At 41.3% G+C, this 25,900-nt stretch overlaps 1 protein-coding gene across 1 annotated transcript in view; it reads right to left on the reverse strand.

Annotated features, from left to right (window-relative positions):
- Positions 1–25,900, reverse strand: part of ZFAT (zinc finger and AT-hook domain containing) — a 131,557-nt gene that overhangs the window by 95,528 nt on the left and 10,129 nt on the right. The window contains exons 2-3 of the mRNA XM_087962218.1: positions 25,456–25,626; positions 10,409–10,675 (exon numbers count right to left, since the gene is read on the reverse strand). Coding sequence (XP_087818344.1) covers positions 10,409–10,675; positions 25,456–25,626 — 438 coding nt within the window. The remainder of the gene's footprint in view (positions 1–10,408; positions 10,676–25,455; positions 25,627–25,900) is intronic.

Raw genomic sequence — 25,900 nt, forward strand, 5'->3', positions numbered from 1 at the left:
CTTCAAGAAGATAAAAGCCAGCTGTGAAGCAGACATTCTTTGCAGGAAGCAAAGGTGTTTTGAAACTCAAGCCTCGTGGACATTGCAATATCTTAGTTGGTATTTGAAGACTCTTGTGTTGTAAAATATCTCTAGGTAACCTTATCTGTTATTCTTGGCAGCCTCGCACAGTTCCGGCAAGGCTCATGCTTATCAAAATTCATTAGTGTGCAGCAGCCTTTTAACCGGGGATTCGTAAGAATCATTAAAAGGTTTCTGTTCCCTTTGGTTCGTGTTTGTTTTATTGGACAAGGGTTTGGGTCAGAACAGGTTTTGCCAATCGTACAATGTGGCTGTCAACTCGTAAAATATTTCTATGACCTTTTTAGAGTTGTCAACAGAAAGGGAAGGGGAAACAGTGGGCAGCTTTCATTCCATGTTTTCAAATATAATTTCTAGGTGACCGAGGTTTTTGTCGCGCAAAATTCTAACTGGAGAGCACGATTGATGACTCTTGACTATGGATGTGTCCCACTGGAGAATATGAATTATGATACACCCAGGGGGGTGGGGGGAAACCAGGGTCAAGGATGACAATGAATGATGTGTCTCAGAGTCGGCTACAGCCAGGCAATGCCGCATCTTCTAACTCCCAATAAATCTTTTTGGAGTTTGGCTAGAGACTCATGATTTAAATGAGGTTAAGTGTCGGAATTCTAACAGTGGCTACATTGCCACAGGATGCTCCAAGCAGCCCTAAATGCAGCCATGTTGTTGAGAAGCCCAAGTTTGGTCACATGACCACGGAGGGGGTGCCAATTGTTGGAACTTTAACCTAAGTTGCAAATTCCCTTTCCCAGATCCATTGTTAAGTCGAGAATAATCTATATAAAATCGATTTTTAGTAGTAGATTACACAATTCCAGAAAAAAAGAGTTGGAAGGGTCCTTGGAAGACTTCTAATCCAACTCTCAGCTCAAACAGGGGGACACTATACCAGGGTGGGCTGCTGGGGGTTCGGGAGAGCCCCTAGCTAAGATTCTGTGCAGTTTGGAGAACCCCCAAATCCCACTCCTGGCAGGCACCGCCCACCACTCCCCTCCCCTCCCCGGAGTCCCCACATGGCCTGTTTTGGATGCAGGTAAGTGCAGGGCTCACACGGAGGCTCGAGGAGGGTGAGAAACAGGCCTTCCGGAAGTTTGGGAAGGATGGAAATGGGCCTATTTCCAGTTTCCAGATAGCCTCCGGAGCCCAGGGAGGGCAAAAACGCCTGCCCCCCCACTGCTGTGGTGCAGGAGGCCATCTAAGCCACACCCACCCAGCAACCGGGCAGAGAACCCATTGTTAAAATTTTGGAAACCTACTGCTGCACTATACCATTCCAGACAAGTGGCTGTCCAATCTGTTCTTAAAGACCTCCAATGATATAGCACCTAACATTTCTGAACAATCATCTGAACAATTGTTCTCACCGTCAAGAAATTTCTCCTTAATTCTAGGTTGGATCTCTCTTTGATAATTTTTCCATCCCTTATTTCTTGTCTTGTCCACAGGTGCTTTGGAGAATAGATCTCACACACACACACACACACACACTGTCTGTTAAGAGCCTCTCAAACATTGGAAGCAGAGGTGATATTCAGCAGGTTCTGACCAGTTCTGGAAAACCGGTAGCGGAAATTTTGAGTAGTTCGGGGAACCGGCAAATGCCACCTCTGACTGGCCCAGCCCCCATCTATTCTCTGCCTCCCAAGTCCCAACTGATCGGCTGGGTCTTCTTTGGTTGCTCTGCACAGGAGAATGGGGCTGGAAAGCAGGTTAGTGGGGTAGGGAGGGAATGGGGATTTTGCAGTATCCTTCCCCTGCCATGACCACCAAGCCACACCCACATAACCAGTAGTAAAAAAATTCCCACCACTGATTGGAAGGCTGCTATTATGTCACTTCTAGTCCTTTTCTTCATTAAGCTGGACATATCTAGTTCTTGCAATCATTCATAAAAATGCATTATGTTTTAGACTCCAGTCCCATAATCATTTTTGTTGCTCTTCTCTGCATTCTTATTAGAGTCTTAGCATCTTTTTTATAATCATTTCATTCTGTTGTTAACCAGTTTATACACTGGACTGAAAAGGGCATCTAATAGCATGTGGTTTATGTGCATATATTTACACGTCCCTGAAAATAAGCCCTATTGTTCAAAAAAAAAAAAAAAGTTGTGCTCCTGTCTCCTAACTTCTATCTCCCGAGCAAACTTTTTTGGGGGATAACCAGCTGTGACAGTCTTAAACACCCATAATTTCCAGCTAACATGGCCAGGAAAATCCCAAAGCTTTTATACAGCATCAGGAAAGCTTGGACTCAAATAAATGTTTTGCAATCGCATTTTATTCTTCCTCTTGCAGGAGCCTGATTGAGACGAATAGTCTTCACTTCTGCTCCCTTTTGCAAAGGAACATTAAGCAATCAGTTTGAACAGCTGGCACTTTGATTTGGCAAACTAATAAACTGACCTCATGTACCCAGATTTAGGTGATTTAAATCCAATGCAGCATGCACAGAGTAATTTGATGCTGGGCTGCCTGTATATTCAGATGGCATTTGCAGGATGCCTGCATTGCTACTGATGATAAAGGCAGCTAGCTGTCAAAGACATGAATCACGGTTTTCATTTCAAGCTAGACTGTTCATCAAGCCATCAAGGTTTTCTCTTTGGGGTTCCTAATTAGAAACCCAGCTGCTTAGCATGCATTCTTAATTGGAGAAGGTCCCAGCTGAATGTTTAGGACATATATTGGCCTCTTTAATTGTCATGATTCCAACATGCCCTTTTTGGGTGCGTTTGTAGATTTTAACTTTTTAAAAAAATAAAAATGGCACTGGTTTTCATCATGATCATCATCTCGATTTAAACAGGGGAAAGTTTTTTGGATCAGGTTTGTACAAACCCAAAGATTGTTTTAAAAGCACACTGAGTGATGACTCAAGAGATTTCTGTTTCAATGAATCATTTGCTTTGCTCCCTTTTAAGGTAAATGACAATTAGGTGTTGGGCACCTAGATGATATTTGCTGTTTTTTTTCCCTCTTCTAGAATTTTTCCCCCAGATTTTTATCCCACCTTCAATGCTCTATAAAAAAAACTCAAAGCAGTGAACATACCTAATACTCCTTTCTCTTTCTATTTTTCCAATAACAACAACCCTTTGAGGTCTGACTGAGACTGACCAAAACTCATCCAGCTGCTTTTGATACCTAATGTTAGGCTAGAACTCACAAGTCTCCTGGTGATTGGTCCAAAGTGACCCAGCTGGCTTTCATGCCTAAGGCAGGACTTGAATTCAATCTCCTGGTGATTGGCCCAAAGTGACCCAGCTGGCTTTCATGCCTAAGGCAGGACTAGAACTCACAGTCTCCTGGTAATTGGCCTAAAGTCACCCAGCAAGCTTTCATGTGTAAAGTGGGATTAGCACTCAATGTCTCCTGGATTTCTAGTCTGGTGCCATAACCACTTTAACCACAGAACCAAAAATGACTCGATCAGTAAATCAGAGGTCTTACTTGCACTCAATGTCTCCTGATTTCTAGTCTGGTGCCATAACCACTTTAACCACATAACCAAAAATGACTCCGATCAGACAAATCAATCATTTTGCTGACCCTGCAAGCAAAGAACATGAAGTAGATTATAGTAGCTAGACTTGCTTATCAAGAGACATTTTGGGCTTGGTTATGGTCTTAAGCCGAGGACTACCTGCATAGCAGTATTTCCAGGAAAGACTAAAGCATCCTCTGTTAGCACTGCCTCCTCAGGGGCCAAAACTGCAGAGTCAAAGCTTGTCTATCTTACCTCTTCAACAAACACAGATGTTACCAATGGCTGTTAATGGCGCTCCTGCTGTTACAGCTGTTGAGCAACTCCGCTCAAGCCCCTTGGAGTGAACTATGAGGCAGCAGGGGAGATGTTTTTTGTTGGGTTAGTGTGCAAAATCAAGGCACTCTCTATCTAATCCATCTACTGATAAGAGAACAATACATGTTGTCTTCCCTAATTATCTGTTTTACGGGAGACAAATAGACTATCAGCTAGATGTTTCTAAGTTGTATTCTTGACACTCTGCTAAATTATTATCTTGTGCTATGGGGCATACAACAAGGATCTGATTTTCCTTTGATTCTTCATTAGATTTTTATCCCGCTTTTGTTGCTTTATAACTCAAGATGGCGTAAATGTCTAATACTACTTCCTCCTCCTCTTTTTGTGACAAGAACTCTGACAGTATGACTAGCTCAAATTCACACAGCTGGCTTTCATGCCTAAGGTGGGACTAGAACTCACAGGCTCCTAGTGATTGGCCCAAAGTCACCTAGCCAGCTTTCGTGCCAAAGGTGGGACTAGAACTCACGGATTCACACTTTCTAAGCCAGCAGATTAACCTTTAAGATGAAACTGGCTATTAGTACATATTTCACAGTTCACCTCTATGAATCAACAACAACAAAAACCCACAAAGGAAAGCTGTGGGTGACCAGAACTAGGAGTGGGCTTATACTTAAGAAATGATGCACATTGAGGGGACATAGAGGTATGTACTGGCCTCACCCAGAAGTTCTTATATCGGATCCATTCTACATGTTATCTTACAAGCAAATATATTTCCCATTCAGACATGCATTAGTCCTGCTGAAACACTGACAAAAGGAACCCCAAAGAAAACCCAGGTCCCAAGCTTAAGTTTTAAATGTTCACTCTGAGAGTCAACGCAACACCAAAAGTTCACATTTAATTCTCCAAATTAATTTGTAGTCAGGTGCAAATCCCCCAGGCTCTTGACTGTAATTGGATTGCCAACTGTAGGCATCATTGTCAAGTATTAGGAGAAAAATTGAAGCAGTGCATTTTGAAAAGAGATTTAAGTTGCTTGGCCGGACTGTAAGTACATCCATGTTCAAAATGTTGCTAGGGAATTATAAGTTGGACATATAGGGTTTCTTACACCAATATTTCAATTCATGGATAATTTAGGTAGTCATGTATCTTGGCAATCTGCTCACCCTTATGACCTTCTGCAGAAACCCCTCTGTTATCTTCTCGCACAATTCCACCCTGCTTGGTTCCTGCAGGCCTTGGACTTGCTACCTATGGGGCCTTGGGGGTGGGAGGCGGAGAATGGATGCCTCAGGGGGGGTGGAGGAAATTTTAGGAGGCTCAGGGCAAGCTACGTGTGAGCTGAGGAGGTGCTGCAGTATGAACCCTGTCCTGCACTAGGTCTTCTGTGCTCTGCTTAATGACCACAAGCAGGAGAACAGAGATTGTGGCCATTAAACAAGGTCATCTTTTGGGAACCTCATTTAATGACTACCATGACTCTAATGGGCAAGCGATAGATAGATAGATAGATAGATAGATAGATAGATAGATAGATAGATAGATAGACAGACAGACAGAAAGATCTAGAGAGATGGACGGACAGACAAGACAGACAGACAAAGATAGATGGATGGATGGATTGAGATAGTCACAGAGATGGAAAGATGGATGGATGGATTGAGATAGTGACAGAGATAGAGAGATGGATGGATGGATAGGGAGAGAGAGAGATGGATGGATATAAATGATGATAGATAGAGAGAGAGACAGGCAGACATGGTGGGTGGGTGGATAGGTAGATAGATAGACAGACAGACAGACAGACAGATGTGGATGAATGTATAGGTAAGTGGATAGACAGACAGACACGCATGTATTATACATACGTACATACATACATATACATACATACATACGTACATACATACATACATACATACATAATAACTTCCATTTTTAAACTTCCGCACTTTCCTTCAAGGCCAATTTTTCAGCACGTGAAGGAGAAGTGCTGGCAGGTTCTGGCGTTCAAGGCTTAGGAATTAAAATAAAAGATTTATAAAGCCAGCATATATGCTCATAACATGGCTTAAACTTAACTAGCCTAAGAATGTAAAGCACAGCTTTACACGCGACTGAGTTTAATGAAGGACAAAAGCTTCGCATTCCAAAACAACTTCTGAACCTTAAAACTCTGCAGGATTGTATTTCAAGGTATGCATGTGGTAACTCCAGGGCATTTACCTGTCAGTTATATTTGTAGGTGTAGGGAGCCAAGGAGATGGGCTTAAGGCCTGTATTGATAGAACTTGACATGATTGGTTGCTTAGCAACTGTCTGAAGTTACAATGGACCTCTCCTCAAAAGGTACTAAGGACCCAGTGCTGAAGATTTGATGGCCACCGTCCCTGCAGTCACATGACTACATTTTGGCCACCCAGGAACCAGCCTGCATTTATGGCCCTTTACAGTGTCCTGTGGATTACCTGACCATATTTTAGGATATTTTTGCGGAAACCCAGCATTTACTTCTGATATTTGGCAAAATTGTCTCGTAGCAAACATTTGCTTAATGACTGCCGTTATGAAAGGCTGTACGAATGATCAGTCACATGATTGACCCATCCTATGGCTAGAATGATTTACAACCATGACGGGCACGGAGGTTGTATTCAGCAGGTTCTGGAGAACTGGTAGCGGAAATTTTGAGTCGTTTGGAGAACCGTCAAATGCCACCCCTGACTGGCCCCGCCCCCATCCATTCTCCGCCTCCCATTGAGTCCCAGCTGATCGGCTGAGTCTCCCTTGGTTGCCCTGCACAGGAGAACTGAGCTGGAAAGCAGGTTAGTGGGGTGGGGAGGGAATGGGGATTTTGTAGTATGCTTCCCCTGCCACACCCACCAAGCCACACCATGCCCACCAAGTCACGCCACAGCCACCAAGCCATGCCCACAGAACCAGTAGTAAAAAAAATTTGAATCCCACCACTGGATGGGCAGGCTCCACTATAGTCGTAAGTCGAAGACTACCTATACAGATAAATACCTAAGCATACTGATTAGCCCCTAGGGAGAAAGTGTGTATGTTTATGCATGCATGTTTGTTTTTTTTTTGTTTTTTGTGTGTGTGTGTGTGTGTGTGTGTGTGCTTGCTATCCAGAAGCAAATGCAGAATCTCCTATAGCCACTGCTGGGAAAGAGGTCAGAAATAATTTCAGAAACCAGACCTGTAGGATTTCTCTACCATGTGAATACAGCCGTGAAGCACTAGATGGGAATCATGAGAGTTCAATCAAATTTCTGCATTTAATTGTCTTGATGTTTTGCACGCTCTTCCATGCTATTAAACCACGAGGTGAAATCCAGAGGTTGGCACCAAACTCTGTAAAGGGAGGCACTTCATTACGGCTGCTTTTTTTTTTTTTTTTTTAATTGCAAGGATCACATTCCTGGATGTGTTTCTGATCATCTCACCTGACGATACGTCTATGTGTATCTGTATTTGTGTTATGAGCACAATGGGTGGGCAGTGGGTGGGCCCTATTCTGAAACAGGTGGCCAGGAAGAAAAAAGAAAAAGGAAAAGAGGAGGAGGAGGAGGAGGGAGGAGGAGGAGGAGGAGGAGGAGGAGGAGGGAGGAGGAGGAGGAGGAGGAGGAGGAGGAGGAGGAGATGATTTTAGAGTTCAGCATTCAACAACCTTCCAAGCTACTTCTGGGATCACCTCTCCTTCTGGGATATCTTTCCTGTCTGGCTTTTTTTTGATCCGTTTGTTTGTTTCTTCACAATTACTAGCTAGATCTGGCCCATTTTCACACTTGGTCTTTGTTTTGTCAGGTTCCTCACCCAACCATACACACCGAATTCCATCCAGTTCTGTCCAGCTGTTGGAGGTTTATCCTGCTCATGGACAGAGTCGAGTTCTTTCTTACACCAGTTCTTTCCAACCTCCGGTCTTCCTTGCCAAAGCATTTTTGTCGCGTTGGAGAGAAGAAGGAAACTAACAATTTCCCACCCTACAACACAATCATGTGTTGGCTTTTGTCCGATGAGCAGTTTCCCCCTTCCTTTTACTAGGGAAGAGAGATGCTGATACTTTTAGCAAAGGAGAAACCTTATTTTGGCTGGAAAAACCTGCTAACCATCTTTTTTTGAAACAAAAGGAAAAAAAACCCACAAACCCACACTCACACAAACACAACAAAACAACAGGGTTTCCCTTCCCAGTCACTACTTCAGACTTTTTGTGTTTTTAACAAGCACTTGGGATAAGATACACCTAATTTTATTAATGCACAGAGTATTTATTTTTAAAACGAAGGCACTAAACCCAATTAGAAGTAAAAAAGCATTATATGTGTTACTCGTAGGAAGCATTCAGAAGCGACAAGGGGCACAGCCTCTTAGCTGTCATAAATGAAAAAAAACCAGATGACCTGATATAGATAGTCCTTGACTTGCAACAGTTCATTTAGTGACCATTCGAATTTACAACGGCCCTGAAAAAAGTGACTTATGACCGTTTTTCACAGTTGTGACCTTTTCATCACCCCATGATCACGTGATCAAAATTAAGATGCTTAGCAACTGATTCACTTATAAGAAATATCATGAATTCAGGCAAAACTCACTTTTAGCAAATGTCTCACTTAACAACGGAAATGTTGGGCTCAATTGTGGTTGTAAGTTGAGGACTACCTGCATATACTAAGGCTGTGCAGGGCTTCAGATCTGATTTCCCAAAAGTGATAAGAGCAGACAGGGGTAGGGACAGAGCACACGTCTGCCTTCGTGCTGCCGTGTGATCCTGGGCATAGATGCATCTGTAAACAGCTGGAGACTTGCATTACATCAATGCGCTGACATGCTCCAAAGCCTGTTGTAGAAATCATTCCAGATCAGAGTGCCATATCTGATCCAAACTCAAGAGGGAATGCTGGTTTATCAATGATGCATTTGCTCTTCCAGGTAAAAGAAATAAAAATGGGATAAGTCTCAACGTGGGCCAGTTTAGGGGATGAACTAAAGAACAAAGGAGTGGGAAAAAGTTACATACTCATATACACACATGCAGAGACAGAGAGAAAAAGAGAGAAAGAGAAAGAGAAGGGAATGATGGCTCTGAAAACTATCAAGCCATTTGTACTATGTAACTTTTGTTCCTAATGACTACTTTTAGTTACTCATTAGTAACTAAAAGGTCTTGATGAAAAAGCATAAAGTATTAGCTGGTCTCGCAGTTTGAAAGCATGCAAATGCGAGTAGATTAATAGGTACCACTTCCGTGGGAAGCTAACAGAGTTTTGTGAGCTTCGGCTTAGAGTCAATGCTGGGAGCTCTCTTGGGCAAGAAACAGGTGTGCAACATGCCCTAGAGTTGAACACAACTGACAGGGAAAACTTTACTTTATTAGCTGGCCAGCTGCTCCAAAACAGGGGGGCACATTATTTGAAGGATCATCTTTTCCCAGTTATATCTAATTGACCCATCAGAATGGGAAGGGAGGCTATGTTATGGATCCTCTCCTAAAAAGATCCATCTAATGGGACTGTGATGACCCGGGGCATGGCACAAAGGCAACACAGTCAGATAAGCAATAAGAGTCCCTTTATTATCTCCAACTTTGCCCCCAATGTCCAGGTTCAGCTGGAGAAAAATTCTCCCAGGAACAGCCTTTGACTGTAGAAAATTCAGTCCAAAACAAGGTACACACAAACTGTAACTAAAAATCCAAACAAACCAAGTTGAAGTAATTAACTTAATAGGGCAGGAGAAGGAATTTCAGACTTGAAAACATGGCAAAACTCACACAGTTGGGAAGACGCCAGGAACACAGATAAGCCATGGCAATACAATATAAAGTCATGTTTGCTCCCAACAACTTGCTGTGCGTAGCTTCCTCTTTTATACACTGGTGTTCCCAGCTGCAGATAATGAAGGCAATCAGGGCCCTTTCCTCCCCTGTAAGCCATGCAACTCACGTTGATCCCTTCTCCGTTCCTCCCTGCGTGCCCTAGGATGAAGAGGGTGGGCGGGCCTGAGTCTTCCTCTGACTTCCCTCTCCCTTGCTCCACCTCTCCCCTGCTTTGGCCAGCTGGATTTTGCCCTTCCCCAGTTTCTTCCATAGCCAACGGAGCCACACTCCCACTCCCTGTCAGCTGTTCAGCTTCCCCCTCCGAGTCAGATTCTGACAGGGGCATGACAGGACCAAGGAGAAGGGCTTTCTCTGTGGTGGCTCCCTCACTGTGGAACATCATCTCAACAGAAATAGGATTCGTGCCCACCTTGGTACTCTTTCAAAAGGTCCTGAAGATATGGTTTTTCCACTGGGCCAAGGGGACCCCATACAAAGCCCATCAAGTGGGTGGTTTGATTTTGTTGCCAGGGGAGTTAGGTTTTTGTACAGGGGATTTATTTTTATAAGTTGCACAGAGTCAGCGTGACTGAGTTGGGTAGCCATATCAATCCCCTTAATAAATACATAAATCCAACAAGGTGGCTTTCTATGCGTCTACTTTTTCACTTGTCTTTAAATCATGCACCTTAACACACTTGTGCTCACCTGAATCTCCTTCTTCTTCCAAGTCTTCATTCTTAACAAGAATACAGATGTGCTTTCGTAGCTGTCGAGAATTAGAGAACTTCCGGTTGCACTTCCGGCATTCTAAGTTGTCTGCAGGAACATCCACCAGTTCTCCTCCTCCTTCAGGTCCGGGTTGGACACCTTCACTGGGAGCAGAGGTAGTGCATTCAGCTGATTCTTCTTCAGCATAACATTTCTTGGTTGATCCTTTGGGTCTTCCTCTCTTCCTCTTTACTACAAGCAGTTCTGTTGGAGTAGGGAACAAGAGAGACATTAACATTAACCACCTTAGAGGGTTATTCTGAGCTTTAATGAGTGTTTATTGAATGAACTCACCGCAAAGATATTGCAGGAGATTCTCACTACGAATGATTTTATACGGCCAAGTGTTTTCAGATTATATTTATTACAGGGTGGCCACTTAAATTATGAAGCAAGCCAAACTATTTCCCAACTTCACTCAAAGACTCATTATACATTCTAGACATTTGTTATATTAGTGACAAGTCACAGTAAAATCTAAATAACTGAGCTTCTTCCTTATGAATCAGCATTAGTGTTTAACAATTACCACTTTAAGGGAAGATGGAGACTCAAATACCAGTGAAGGCTGGAAATGGCTAAGAAAAATATGCCACTTGCATCTGGAAGAATAAAGATTTGTAAGAGAATGTACCAATCTTTGAGGGGCTAGCACAAAGATGGGGAGGGTATCAACCTATTTTCCAAAGGACCACAAGACAAGAAACAATGGATGGAAACTAATCAAGGAGAGAACCAACCTAGAACTAAGGAGAAGGTGAGAATGATTAATCAGCAGAATGCCTCGCCTTTAGAAGCTGTGGGTGCCCCATCACTGGGGGCTTTTTAGAAGAGACTGGACAGTCACTTGTCTGAAATAATATAGGATCTTCTGCTATGTAGGGGATTGGACTGGAAGGCCTCCAAGCTTCCAACTCTGTTAATTCTATTTAAAGAATGAAAAATATGGTGAAAATGTTGCAGGCCTTGTGAATGAACTGGGACATTGGCTGATATTTCACTTATTCCAAAACTACCCATCTAAGGTTTCTTTCAGGAACAGATTTTTCAAAAAAGAAACAATTGGAAGCCAAACCAACTGGATTCACACACAATGCAGGAAGCCAAAATCAGAGTTTGGTTTGGTTTGGCTTAAGCATCTCGAGTTAACCCAACCTACGATCTAGAACTGTGAGCTGTGATTTATGTGAACCTCATCACCTGAGCTTGCAAAATACACCCCCAAAAAACAAGGCTTGGTGCAACACGTGAACCCATCAGTGTATGGAAAAGCGATATCTCAGGGAGACGTGTGGAGAAAAATGATGGATTAAGATGGCTTAGGTTTTAGTGAAGCAGACATTTGGGGTTGAAAGTGGAACTCTGCCTAAGCATTTCTTAGCCAGAAATGTCTTAAAGTTTAAACAAACTAAGGGGCCAGTGACTGGAAATAAGATTTTGAAAAAGTTGTAAGCATATTTCCTGTTGTTGTTGTTGTTTTTAAAATCTTATTAAAATATCTGAGCTTAAGAGTCAGAAATATCTTCCTGAGAAATATTCTCTTTGAAAACAAAACATGGTAAGAACAGACCTTGAGGTTGCGTTACTAGAGGCAACCAGAAAGAATTAAAGATTATAATTAAAAGAAAACTGCCACTAATACAGAATGGAGAAAAACTATTTTAACACTGGAGGAATTTAAGGATATTTGGCAACAATGTACTCAGAAGTTACTCTTTAGACTGATACAATAAAAATGGCTTAAAAGGGATAGAAGGGGCATAGTTGAATATCAAGGTGTTTTGGATATGGATTTAAAACTAATAAGCTACGTGCATATTGACAAAGCTTAACAAATGAAACTAGCTGAGATTTCCATAGTCAAAAAGGACTTGCAAATAATAAACCAGAATAATGACTTGGATATGTGGATTTTAACTCAGAAAAATGACTTGGCTATGATAATTTCCTTACTTTGGATTTACGAAAAGATGTGTTATACATATTATGAAGGAATTCAGGAGAAAATAAAAAAAATACCAGCTTTTAGGATATTACCTAAAAGGAATAATTAAAACCCTTAAAACATAAATTAAGGTTTACAAAGTGGGCCTATTTGAGGTTAAACTATATATGAGCCTCTCTTTTTTCTAGCAGTTTTAATGGGATTTCTTTGAATAGGAGTGAATGAGACTTGTTTATAGATAAGATATAGGAAAAAGAGTTTCACTGTATTGATAGAGAAAGTGAAAAGCTATGATATTATAGCTCAGAGGAGATGAAAAGAAGATGATCAGAAATTAATTTGTGGTGTATTATTTGAAGGGATTAAAGATTAATATTTTCAATTTATTCTTTCGAGTGGCTCTTAATGGATTTTTTCTTGATTAACTTTGACAGATGAAGTTTAAAGATTTGTTTATAAGACATGAGAGGAAGAGTTTTGTGTGTGTGTGTATATCTTTTCTTTTTCCTTTTTTAATAAAGTTTTATTTGGGTTGTCACACATACAAAATACAAGTAAAACATCTTTTTTGAAAATAGCATGGTCCCGGGTTGAACTTCTTTATACAGACACAAAACTCAATTTCATGCTTTTTGTGTTCTATTCCATATCTTATACTAGTTTACATTTTCTATATAGTTTTTCCCCTCTTTTAATTTTCTCAATTTTATTTTGATTATCTCATCTCAATTCAAATCATTATATTTATACTTTTGTCTGTTCTGTTTCAATTTCATATTATCTTTTCTCATTAAACAAATTTTCTCCTGTAGTTACTAATTGGAGTATGACACCTTTATATCTTTAAATTACATCCATTCAACTCTTATTTAAACTTCAATATATACTTTAAGGTTATGACCTTCAATATAATACCTAATACATAACTTCCAATCAAATTCTGCTCGGTACATTCTTATAATACACACTATATTCTTTAAAAAAAATTGTAAATATATGTAATTATAAACCCTCATTCCATTCCAGCTCAGTTCTATCATTAATAATCATTAAAATCTTAAAATCTTTAACATTTCTTTTCAATTAAATATACTTCCTTAAAAACACATATGATCTCCATAATTAATTTTTCCCTTATTTCTCTTCACATATGTTTTATAAATCATTTAAATATACCTTTTATTACATTTATTTATTGACAAGCATTCCACTGAATTACGATAGCTATTTTATCAGACATTTTAATCATACATTGTTTCATATTTTCTAAAATTATTTCTGTTTCTAATATAACCATACTTTCTTATGTACCTTTGCAGAATCCCTTTTTCCATTAAGTTTTCACCCATTATCTCTAAATAGGCCGTTTCTCTATATTTTGCTTCTGTCCTTTATAACTTCTTTTCCTTTCTTTCTTCCTCTCATCTTCTCCCTCCCTCCCTTTGTCTCTCTACTTCTAATTCTCTCTTCTGCATTTCCTTCTTCTGTTGCTTTCTAATTTTATACTTATTTTTCACTCTATTTTTTTTTTTTTTTTGGAATTGTTTTTCCCAATCTTAAACTTTCCATTCTCTTTCCCCCCTTTCCTTTTTCCCCCCATCTAACATTACTTGTTCATTAAAGATGGTTCCTTCTTTGTCGCAATCTTCTTGTTCTGCAGGCATTTCTTGTTGTTTCTCATAATTCCAAATCTCCATTTCTAAAAACTGAAATACGAAGCCAAAAGAACCTCTCCCTTCTTGTGCATCTTCTTTGTACTTTTTAAGTTCCATTTTCAGTTCTTCTAAAAGTGGAGCCATTTTAAACAGTTTTAAACAACCACCCGATTGATTTTAGTCATTCAAAACAATAACCAAGAATCCAGAAATCATCAAGTAATCCAGATAGTCCCGAGTTATATCTTCTTATTTCTTTTTTGACTTTCTCTTCCTGGGGTTTTTGTTGCGATATTTCAGTTAGAATGTATCTTTTGGAAGTCTTGTTGAGATTTTGCTGTAAGTTCTTTTTAATTCCAGGCAGTCTCCTCCCTTCCAGATCCTACCCTTTTATTCTTTTTCTCCCCTTTCCTATTTTCAAAAGCTTTTAATTATCCAGAAATCTTTATTATCCCTTTGACTTTTTATTTTCAGCATTAAATGCCTATTGATGTCAAAGTGGATTTTTTTCCCAATTTCTTACTTAAGTCTCTTAGCTGCCAGTATAGGAAAAGGAGAAAAAAAAAAACAAATCTTTTCCATTTTCTCTCTCCTTCGCAGCTTAAAAATCTTCTTAGGGAACAATGTTATTGTTTTTTAATAGTTTCAATTCCAGGGTACCTTATTTGTTGCTTTTGCTGTTTGACCCGGTCAATCAAAACTTTCTCCTCTTATCTTCCCCCTGCACATTCTTTTCCGGTCGAGTTCTTCTTTGTGGTGGCCATTTCTGACCACCGCTGCAACCGCCTTCGGGAAAGGGAGTAATGGTCAGCTGGGGAGAAGACATGCGGCTCTCCTCAACCCTGCAGGCAGTCTCCCCCTTCTTCACCACCTCTACGGGGTGCCTTAGCCCCAAAACCAGCTGGCTCGGGGCGCTCCAGTGGCGAGCACAGATCGAAGCCTCGCAGAGACGAGGTTTCGGTCTGTCGCTGAAGAAGCTCAAACCGGAAGTCTCGTGTGTGTGTATCTTTTCCTTTACACCTTACCGTAACATTTTCCGCTAAATATATTATATATATATAATATTTAGAGGAAAATATTACAGTAAGGTGTAAAGGAAAAGAATTATGAAACTCATTTATTTGTTTAAAGTTAAACTATTGGAAATGTTTAGGCTTATTGTATTCTTGCAAAATCACTATCATCTTATCAAGATTTTTAAAAGAGAAATTTAGCTAGGAGCTGTATATTCCCCCATGCTCCTTTCTTAGGTTTCAGCCAGTGTTCAGCCATTTTAATTTGAAACTTGATCAGGGAACAAAGAAGATACGTTTTCCTCTATATTTCAATCCAAGGTTATAAGAAAAATTCAACAGAAATAAACTCAAAAATTCAAAAAATACAAAAATACAAAAAATCCAGTGTGAGTCTAAAAACTCTTCACACATACACACATACCCTGAATGCCTGTTGTGCTGTCATACGAAGGGGACAGAGGTTATCCAGAACATATATCAAAAATAAAAAAATGTTTAGACTTATTCTTGATGAAGAGGGAAGTTCTATCCATCCATCCATCCATCTATCCAGCCATCCATCCCCCTTCTTGCCCATTTTTTTTCCTTTTTGCACTACATTGTCTTATTTATGTTTTTCTTGGTTTGTACTGGTTTTTCATCCATCCATCCCCCACCTCCTCTCTTTTCTCCTTTTTGCACTGTATTTTCTTGCTTATGTTTTCTTGGTTTGTATTGGTTTTTTTTTTATCTTTGTGATTTTAAACTTCAACAAAAAGTATTATTTAAAAAAAAAGGAAGAGAGATACCTCAGCCTTCCTGTTTTTCAGTCCCAATCTATGACTTCCCTGGCTAGTCTTCGTCTCATTATCAGTCTAGCTTAAGACTCCCTCATTTTTTTAATAAAATAGTTTTTACTGTTTGTTCATGATGAGGCTTAGAAGAAAGATCCTCATCCAAAATTGGTCTGCCTGCTAGGAAAACTGACTCACTCAGTGTCCTGCTACACTGCCTCTTCTCTCAAAAATTTGAGAAAAACATCCCTTTCTGGGCAATTCATTGAAATGACTTTTTTTTTTTTAAATGAAGGGATCAGAAAAATGAATGAGTTACCCTAAGCAGAAAGCTATTATGCTGTTTTTCCCTTAAATATACTTTTTTTCCATTCAAGCATCAACCAACCATTTGCTAATAACTTACATTATTTTAGCATGCATACACTGGCAAGGGGTGAGTTGGGTGAGGAATTAAATGTTGTTAACTGCAAAATAATGGACGTTGCATTAAAGGCTTTTATTATTCCCTGGTGATTTATCAAGACATGCTTGCTTTTTGGAACACTGAACTTCATCAATAATTTATTCAGAATGTATAAAGGGAAATAAATGACTGAAATGTGTGTGTGTGTGTGTGTGTGTGTGTGTATTCAGACACAGAGCCTCACACAGAGCAGCAAGTTTTGCTGAATTACTGGCAGGCTGTGCTTCTCACTATAACATTACCTGCTTTGCTAACATCAAAAAAGTTGCAACCCTGCCAAAGTTTTAATTTTTATAAGGCTCGGTATTAGTATGCCACTCTGAATGGCCATTGTGCAAATTCACAATAATTTAAGGAATGTGTCAGGGAATTGTGTAGCCGGTGTCCAAATGGAGTCAGAAAGGCTGACCCAAACTTGTAGTTTTATATAAATAATAAATATATTTCACATCTATATTTACATCAAACAAGATACAGTACAGTAGAACCTCAGGTGAAGACCGTAATCCGTTTCCGAAAATTCAGTCATCACCTGATTTGTCACTGGAAGTGCATACATGTTTAAAAAAAAAAAAAATGACGTGGAAGGGGAAATCGACGTGGAAGGGGAATTCGCGGTGGCTGTGTTTGGTCGCCACACGAGCATCCGTTTGCAACCAGAGGTAAAAAAATTTGGTTGTCGCCCGATTGGGTCGTGAACAGAAGCATTCGCAACCAGAGCTTCTATTGTAATCAGACACATCAATACATCATGAGGTAAAATCATCACAGAGCACACAGAAGAAAAAAGGCAGGGAAAAAGGGAAACTCCCCCATTACACCAAGCAACCAATCATAATGTAGATTGTCTCATGCAGAACCCCGCGCTCTCCAATCAATCAAACCACCTCAGTGTCTTCTGGCCCATTATTTATTTTACCGTTCCAGCTATTAAATAAAATATCTTAGCAGAATGTGATTTCACTGGGTCTTCAATCTGAAGACTAGGAACTTATACTGTGTATTTGGGAGGGGAAAACTGTATGGTTCAAAGATGCAACTTCAACAATCACTGATGATGTTACCTAGTTGGGACATGAAACATCTGCAAGAAGAAAGCTCAAAAAGAGCACCAAAGAGCCCTCATTTCAACCCCCGAGGCACCAATTTTTACTGTTGGTACAGTAAAAGTTACTTTAAAAAAGTTACTTTTTAAAAAGTAAAAAAAAAAAAATTAAAAAATTTTTTTAAATTATTTTTTTAAAAAAGCTACTTCAAATTTGCCAGAGAAACAGCAACTACACTTCTATGAATTCCTTGAGGTGGAAACTATGGTTCCGTATAAGCACTGGATCTCGCGTAGGGGAAGGCCGCTAAACAAACCAGTTAGATTCCCTTCTAACAGGGAAGTCTGACTCGCCAGTTGAGTTTGCAGGACATCCCAGAGTTGTAGAATAAGAGTTGGAAGGGACCTTGGAAGGTCTTCTAGTCCAACCCTGTTCAAGCAGAAAACCTTATACCAGGCCTATCAAACTGGCACCTAACACCCCGGCTCTGCAAAGGCAAAAAAACATCCCGATATGTTGTGATATGGCCCGCAATACAACTGGGTTTGACATCCTGCTTTGAAACCTTGCCCTATCCCCTTTCATTCATTCATCAGATCAGAATAGAGCTGGAAGGGACCTTGGAGGTCTTCTAGTCCACCCCCCTGCTCAAGCAGGAGCTCCTATACCATTTCAGACAAGTGACAGCCCAGTCTCTTCTTTCAGACAAATGGCTGTGCAATCTCTTCTTAAAATCCTCCAATGCCTGAAGGCAACCGGTTCCACTGACTAATTGTTCTATCTGTCAAGATATTTCTCCTTAGTTTCTGGTTGCTTCTCTCCTTGGTAGTTGAGAATGACGGGTGTTTTCTGACTTAGCCCAACTGCAGGTCCCCGATGGAAGAGACTTAATCCTCCACGTGGGTCCACAAACAAGAGGGTGACACCCTGCAGCAAAGCATGGAGGTGAGGTCCCGTGTAGGACTCTTTCCAACTCTGCTGTGGCATCTTCCCAACCAGGATTGGGATCCTTACCTGTTCCACTCCCAGTTCAGTGATCACCTGTGCATGCGCGCGCACCTAACATGCATGCACCTAACATGCGCCCGCAGCTTTCCCCACACCAGCGGAGGCCCGCAGCACCAATCAGTTGAGAGGATAAAGGAGAAAAGTGCAAAAGTGGGTGGGAGGGGGCCAATCTTGCGCTTTTCTCTTCTTTCTCCTCTCAAGCTGATTGTCGGATGTTTTTTTTTCCTCCTCTCAGCTGATCGTGGGAGGCTTTCTTTTTTTTTTTTACTACCGGTTTAGCTAAACCGGTCCGAACCGGTAGCATACAACCACTGGTGGCAACCTAGGAATTAAGATGGTGCCTGGAAGAGATGCAGGGTTGCAGAAGGGGCTCAGGGGGTGCAAGAAGAGAGGTGCAAGGTCTTGACCGTAGCCAGCACACCCTCAAAGAAGAAATATCACCTCAACTACGGTGAAGGAGGAAGCTGAAAGAGCAAGCTAACAATTCATGAATAGCAAAATCATACTGAGGTTACCCTTCAGGCAGAATCATACGTAACCCCAGCAGATTCAGCTATTTTTATGCATGTTCAACAGACTAGTAGTAAGCTGGAGCCCATGATGGCCACTTCCAAACACAGACGTTTATTTGATGAAATTTTTATCCCATCTTTCTGGCAGTAGCCTGGGCAACACTGCTAGCAATCACTCCTTCTATTTTTCTCCATAGTCACACAGAGACTTCCATTGAATGGATATTCCAAGAATGGATATAAGGAAGGTGTATATGCATCTTTTTTTCTTTTCAGACAAATTAAAAAAAAAAAAAAAGATTTTGGCTGAAGTTGTTACTGTTGTTTATTAATGCAGCCACTTTGCAGGAACTGACTTTTACTCTTGATAAGACAAATATTGGCTGAATTGCACCACACAGTAGATTGGGCTAAAAGGAAATGGATACCCATTGAATTATCATATGGTATATACATCAAGCCCATTGCATTATATCATAGTATTATTTATTTCTTGGAGAATAATTCTCCTCTTGGAACATAACTGAATAAATACAAAAAAACTATGCTTTGTTAACCAGGAGTTAAGAATTAAAAAGTGTTGCATGAACCTAGGAATTTTTTCACAGACCAGAACAGACCCTGCACACTAAACCCTAAATCCTAGTTAGTAAAATACAATTGCTATATTTGCATAACATGGTACACTCAAACAAATGTGTCCTACTTGTATGATGGCTTGTTCACACAACCAATGATGGCCAGATTTCATTTTATTTATAAGTGAAATCAAACCTAGAGGCTGCCTCAATCACTTTTGAAACTCTAGATAGTTTACAGAGTGTAGTAATTAAAACAAGCAAACACACATACACATACAGCAACAATCATAAGGATAAAACATCCATATCAGGAAAAACAGCATGTATAATTTACAAAACCATACAAAGCATCCATCACAAAGAGATCACAATCCATTCGTCCCAGGACCTATTGAAAAAAACCTTATCTTCAAGGCTTTTAAAAACACAATAGGGCTGGGGTTGTATTGATTTCAGAAGGGTGTTATGCCAGAAAGCTGGAGGGGCCACCAAAAATGCATTGTCTCCAAGATGATGTAAGATGGCAGAGCTTATCCAATGAAGCAAACCAACATTCCCACGTTAATGTTAACGGCTGGGCAGAAACAACCAGACAGAGACAGTCCCATAAGCTTCAACATGAGGAGCTAAATTACCTCATTCCATTTTATTAGTATTTAATTTGGCATGCCTTCCTATACAAAGAGCATGCAAAACAATTTTTTGCCAGTGGAAAAGCACACAAAAGAGAAGTCACAGCCTCCTTTTTTTGCGGCAGCAGACATACTTCTCATACACGCAGTCCTCGACTTACAACAGTTCATTTAGTGACCCTTTGAAGTTACAACGGCACTGACAAAAAGTGTCTTATGACTGTTTTTCACACCTATGACCACTGCAGCATCCCCAAAAATTCATATGACAGGCCCAAGGGTGGGATTCTACCGGTTCTGACTGGTTCTATAGAACCGGTTGTTATGATTCTGCAGTTTGGAGAACCGGCAAATCCTGCCCCTGGCTGGCCCCGCCCCTCTCCACCCGCCTTTCCCCTTTCCACCCAGTCCTTATCGCACATGCGCGACGTCGCTGATTGCGTTCTCCCCCGCCCAATCACTCCTTAAGGTATTTCTTTTTTCTCCTCCCAACAATCAGCTGTTCCAATGATCAGTTGTTATCCCGCTCGCTGTCTTACTGTTTTGCCCAGGCGGCTTCCCTGAGGCCCAGAAGGCCCAAAAACGGAGCACAGTTTGTGCTACATGCCCTCCCTGCGCTCCGTTTTTTACCTTCCTGGGCCCCAGGGAAGCCTCCTGGGAGCAAAAGCGACCCCCCAGGAGGCTTAAAAACTGGGCGGGGGGAGGGTTGTTGAAAAAAAAAAAAGAAAACAGAAAAAGCCACACCCACCCAGTCACATGACTACACCCACCTAGCCACACCCACAGAACCGGTTGTTAAAAATTTTGAATCCCTCCCCTGGACTGGCCTTATTTATATCTTTCAATACTCTTGATATAATTTAAGTCTTGTGATCACAAATGTCCCCTTAACAATTCTTTTCAAACTTCAACCCTTCCTTTCTGTCCCCACCCATAGTACGATCTATTCCAAATTATATAATATTTCGATTCATCCTTATTTTTCATCTCTAGCGTTAGCCTATCCATTGCAGCACAGGTCAAAATGTTATTTATTACTTCAACTTCACTAGGAATTCCTTTCTTTTTCCATATGAAAAAAGTTCATATGACTGGCAACTGACTCATATTTATGACATTTGCAGGGTCCTGGGGTCATGTGATTCCCTTTTGCAATCTTTTGACGAGCAAAGTCAATGAGGAAACCTGATTCACTCCATGACCATGTTACTAACTTCAACAGCTGCAGCGATTCGCTTAACAACTGTGGCAAGGAAGTTTGTAAAATGGGGAGGGGGGAAACTCACTTAACAAGTGTTTCTCTTACCACATAGAAATTTTGGGCTCAACTGTGCTCATAAGAGGCAGCGTTCAGCACAAGAGTTTAGTGTATATGGGAGAATATATGAAGAAAGTTGAAATGGAAGTTAAAATACACTTTCGTAGCCTTGCTTGGCTCCGCCAGGATGTTCACAGTATAGAAGTTTCCATCTGATTTGTGCAAAGAAAACCACTGAGAGTTTTATAATACATTAATTAGACCTCCAACAGCTAATCTTTTGAACATATCAATGGCCAGACAGATTTATTGCATCAATTCCTGCCACAATGGTGCACAGTGTTAATTAGCAAAGCTGGCAGTTCAGCTGCCATGCAACCATTAAGAAACAGTGCTTGCGTTTCTCACTTGTGGTCAACTTTAACTTTTCAGTTAGATTTAGCCTAATTTTACACACTGGGTGAACCCAGCAACGCTGTAACCTCCAGTATATGGAAAACATAACCAATTGCCACTTGTGATCCACAGCCTGTCTCAGTTTAATAATAATAATAATGTATGTCTGAAGAAGTGTTGCGGTATTATAATATCTATTCCTTAAATGTACAGTAAGTTAGCAATAATGGCAAATAAAATCAGCTTTTAGAAATGTAGACTCCTGCACTGCATCGAGTGGTTGGACTAGAATGTTCTGACCAAGGCTTCCTGAGACCGTAATTAAGCACATGCTTAGTTAAAACAACTCTTGTTTTATTTCAACACTGGGAATTATGTTCATTCCCAGCCTATAATGAATCCCAAATAGTCCCTCTAAATAAGCACCCACCTTTCTTTCCTTTGAATTGCTGCCAACAGAAGAGCCAAATGAACTATAAAAAGCCAAACGAAGTACAAAGTCCACGCAGAGCTTCAAGGATGACTCGGAACCGATCAAACTACTTTGCTTCCTGCAAAGGTTTCATCATCTAGGCCTGACTTTTAGCCCTTTATGGGAGGGGCAATCACCTCCCAGCCTTACTCCTAATTTGCCCCTTTTGTTTCAGCTTCTCTCACCTTCTAGCAGCTCTGCGCACCTGCACACTGGGAACAGGCTCCCCTGGGTCCTCTGCCTCACTGCTGCCAGACTTTGAAGGCTGTGAAGGCAGCACCCCACTTCCAGATGGTTCTGGCCCCGTCTCTGCATTGGACACAGGACCCTCTTCCGAGTCCTCCCCAGACTGATCCCCGTTCTTCCCCACTGTCCGATTCCGCTGCCGTCTGCACTGGCTTCCAGCGAACCACAACACAGAAGACCCCCAAGGCCCTTTATTGTACGATTCTAGTGTATGATTCTATGCCGGTCTATAAAACTTACAAGACATATGCTAGATGCTGTCTGGCTACCTGCTCTGCAATAATGGAGGTGCTTGATTTATAACATCGGTTGTCTCTCTCACTACAGTTGAGCTGCAGAAGGCTTTGCTTATCAGTTGTGCAACTTTTATTTTATTTTTTTTGGCTTTGTCCTTCCCTTCGACCCAGCTGTAATATTAAAACCGAACATCAGAAAAGGGCTTAGCAGCTGCCATCCAGCCTCTGATCATTTTAGTGCCGGGGACAATACCGTTCTTAGAAGTGAAAGGAAAATTGTATTTGTCATCCTGTTTAGCTAGGACAACAATCACCGGCTAAGCCACTCAACCTTTGTGCTGTATGGCTTTTGGGCTAATACATCAGTGTTAATTTGCCATTATAAATTATGAACGGTCCCCAGTCCTGCATTTACAGAAAATGAGGGCTATTATATAAAATGAATCACAAGTATTATTATTATTGTTTTTTTTTTTTTTAAACAAATGCCAAGTTAGCATTCGGCCAATTGATTTGCCGAATGATAGCGGCCTCTTATTTGATACAGTGGATGCTTTCCAAAGGAAATTTCCCTAATGGCTCTCTAAGAGCTAGTTAACCGTGGAGCACCAAAATAAAGGCTTTAGAAACAAACCAGAGCTCTGCTTACATTTAACACCAACGGGAAGCAAACGATCGTTCCTGGTAATGTGTTTGTAGTCTCGGAGGTGATAATTATCATTACAAAGAGAGGCTCCGTATTGCTCTCAAGATTGAATCCCATCCCAAGGCATGCTGCTTTGCAGGGGGCAGCTACCGCATGGCACACTTGTTCTACCGTTATGGTGTTGTGGTCCACCGGCGGCCGGCGGAGCTGGCCGCAGAGTCGGACAGTGGGGAGGGACATGGGCCAGTCCTGGAGTCTGGGGAGGGCTCGGACGAGGGATCTGCACCTGACACAGAGATGGGGCCAGGGCCATCTGAGAGTTATGTGCTGACTCCGGAGCCTCCAGAATCTGACATCAGCGAGGCAGACGAACAGGGAGAGCCTGTTCCCAGTGTGCGCTTGCGCAGAGCTGCCAGAAGGCAAGAACAGTTAAGACAAAAAGGGCGATTTGGGAGTAAGGCTTGGAGATGATTGGCCCCTACCATAAGACATAAAGGAAGAGCAAAGGGACGTGAGCCTTTGCAGGAAGCAACTTTGTTCGTTCTGGTCGGTTTAAACTCTGAAGCTCCGTGTTGATTTCGTTCTTTATTTGGCCTTGTACAGTTAATTGGCAATTTAGTCTTTGGCAGCATTTCAAGGGAGATAAAAGGTGGGAGCTTATCAGCCTAATCCCGAAAGGCTGTGGCAGGCTTCTGTTGGACTATTCATAAAGTGTTCGGGACTCATTACAGGCTGTGAATGCATATAATTCACAGCCATCGAAATTTAAAAAAAAAAGATTGATGGGAATAGCGTGTGATTGTTACTGTCTCAGGAAGTCTTGATCAGAACATATGCCTTGTATATAAGAGAAGTGATAACATTCAAAGGCTACGTTTTTATAAGAAGATAGAAGATATAAAATCTTCTAGAAGAAGATATAGGCATGAAAGCCACGCCAGGAGACTGGGAGTTCTAGTCCTGCCTTAGGCATGAAAGGCAACTGGAGGTGTAGTGATTTCTAATCCCGCCTTAAACATGAAAACTCGACAGGTGATGTAGGGCCAATCACCAGGAGTCTGTGAGTTCTAGTCCCACCTTAGGTGGAAAGCCAGCTGGGTGACAGAGTTGATGTAGAGAAAATAGGAGGAGGAAGGAGTATCAGGCAAGTTTGCTGCCTTAAACCTATATATATAAAAGCGAAATACCACTCACGCATCATCATAAAATCTCCATAACCGTAAAGCCTGCAAACTTGAAATTTGGCATGTATGTTCCTCTTGGCTTCTAGGTGCTCACGAAGAAAGGATTTTTCAAAATGACCATCAGAACATTAGTATTTTGTATATTATTATTAACACGCTCTGATGTTGAGGAGTTCTACTCCCCCTCCCCGCCTGAAAAGAAATCTGTTCCAAATGCAAAACACAAGCAGAGGAGAGGAGTTTCAGTTTTAGTTTCATAGCACCAAGCAGCTTTACTACAGAACAGCTGAGCTAAGCCATGCCAAGACTCCTTGCTATCTCCTTCTTGCTCCCACAACAAATACTCTTTCAGTTTCCAAACAGCCCTCAACTCTCTCACACACTGACAGGACACTAGCCAGATGAATACCGATGGATGCTGGTAGGTAGAGGCAGATTTCCATCCCCCCCCCCTTATTTTCCTCCCCAAAAACTCAGCCCGACCACATAGCTTCGTAGCGAAGCACAGGTATCAAGCTAGTTATTTACAAAAGTAACAAAGGCAGGAAATAAAATCCATTATTAAACCATGAATGCTCAGCTTTGTTACTTCTGCCCTAACGCACAGCTGAATTTTTAAAGATGGCTAAATTCACGCACGTACGCGCTCCCTCCTTAAAGGACAGGGATGATAAACGTGTGGCACTGTAGACATCAAACTGTACTTCTAACTCATGAAAGAAGACAAATATTCTGGCGCGCTCAGGAGACCACCGAAGGCTGCCTCTCGCCTCACGCAGAGAACCTTTAATCACATGAATTACGCAAGGGCTCGCTGCTGTTATGAATTAAGCAGAAGCTTGGGTTGTTTGAAGGCTGAAGCAATTTAGGACAACCCAGAGTGCAATCAGGGTTCACATCTTCGGCTGGTACCTTCTCCGTTTTTATTCAGATCGGCGGGCGTCGTGAGAGGCCTGAGCAGAACGATGATTTCGTCCACCTTCGTCCCATCTTCTGAGTGCTTCTCAGAGGCATGAGACAGCAATTCGGACTGGTTGGGGGAAAAGAGATTACACAGCTTACACATGAAGATGGATCTGTTGCCTGGAAAACAAAAGAAAAAAGAAATAAATAAAGCTGGTTATTAGTATTATTATTTTTAATTGGGACTCTTGGGGAATCTATAAAGTTATACAGGTAGTCCTCATTAGAGTGGTGCAGTAGCCTAAAGGTGGAGCTCTCCCCTCATAATCAGGAGGCTGTGAGTTCGATCCTAGGTAGAGGCAGATATTTCTCTCTCTGAGCACACTGAGAATATATCTGCCGAACAAAACTCCACACTGGCAACAGGGGAGGGCATCCGGCCATTAAAACACTC

Source organism: Notechis scutatus, chromosome 3 (assembly GCF_049901735.1).
Source record: "Notechis scutatus isolate UNSWTSFEM ecotype Mainland chromosome 3, rNotScu1.2, whole genome shotgun sequence".
Taxonomy (NCBI): Eukaryota; Metazoa; Chordata; class Lepidosauria; order Squamata; family Elapidae; genus Notechis; species Notechis scutatus.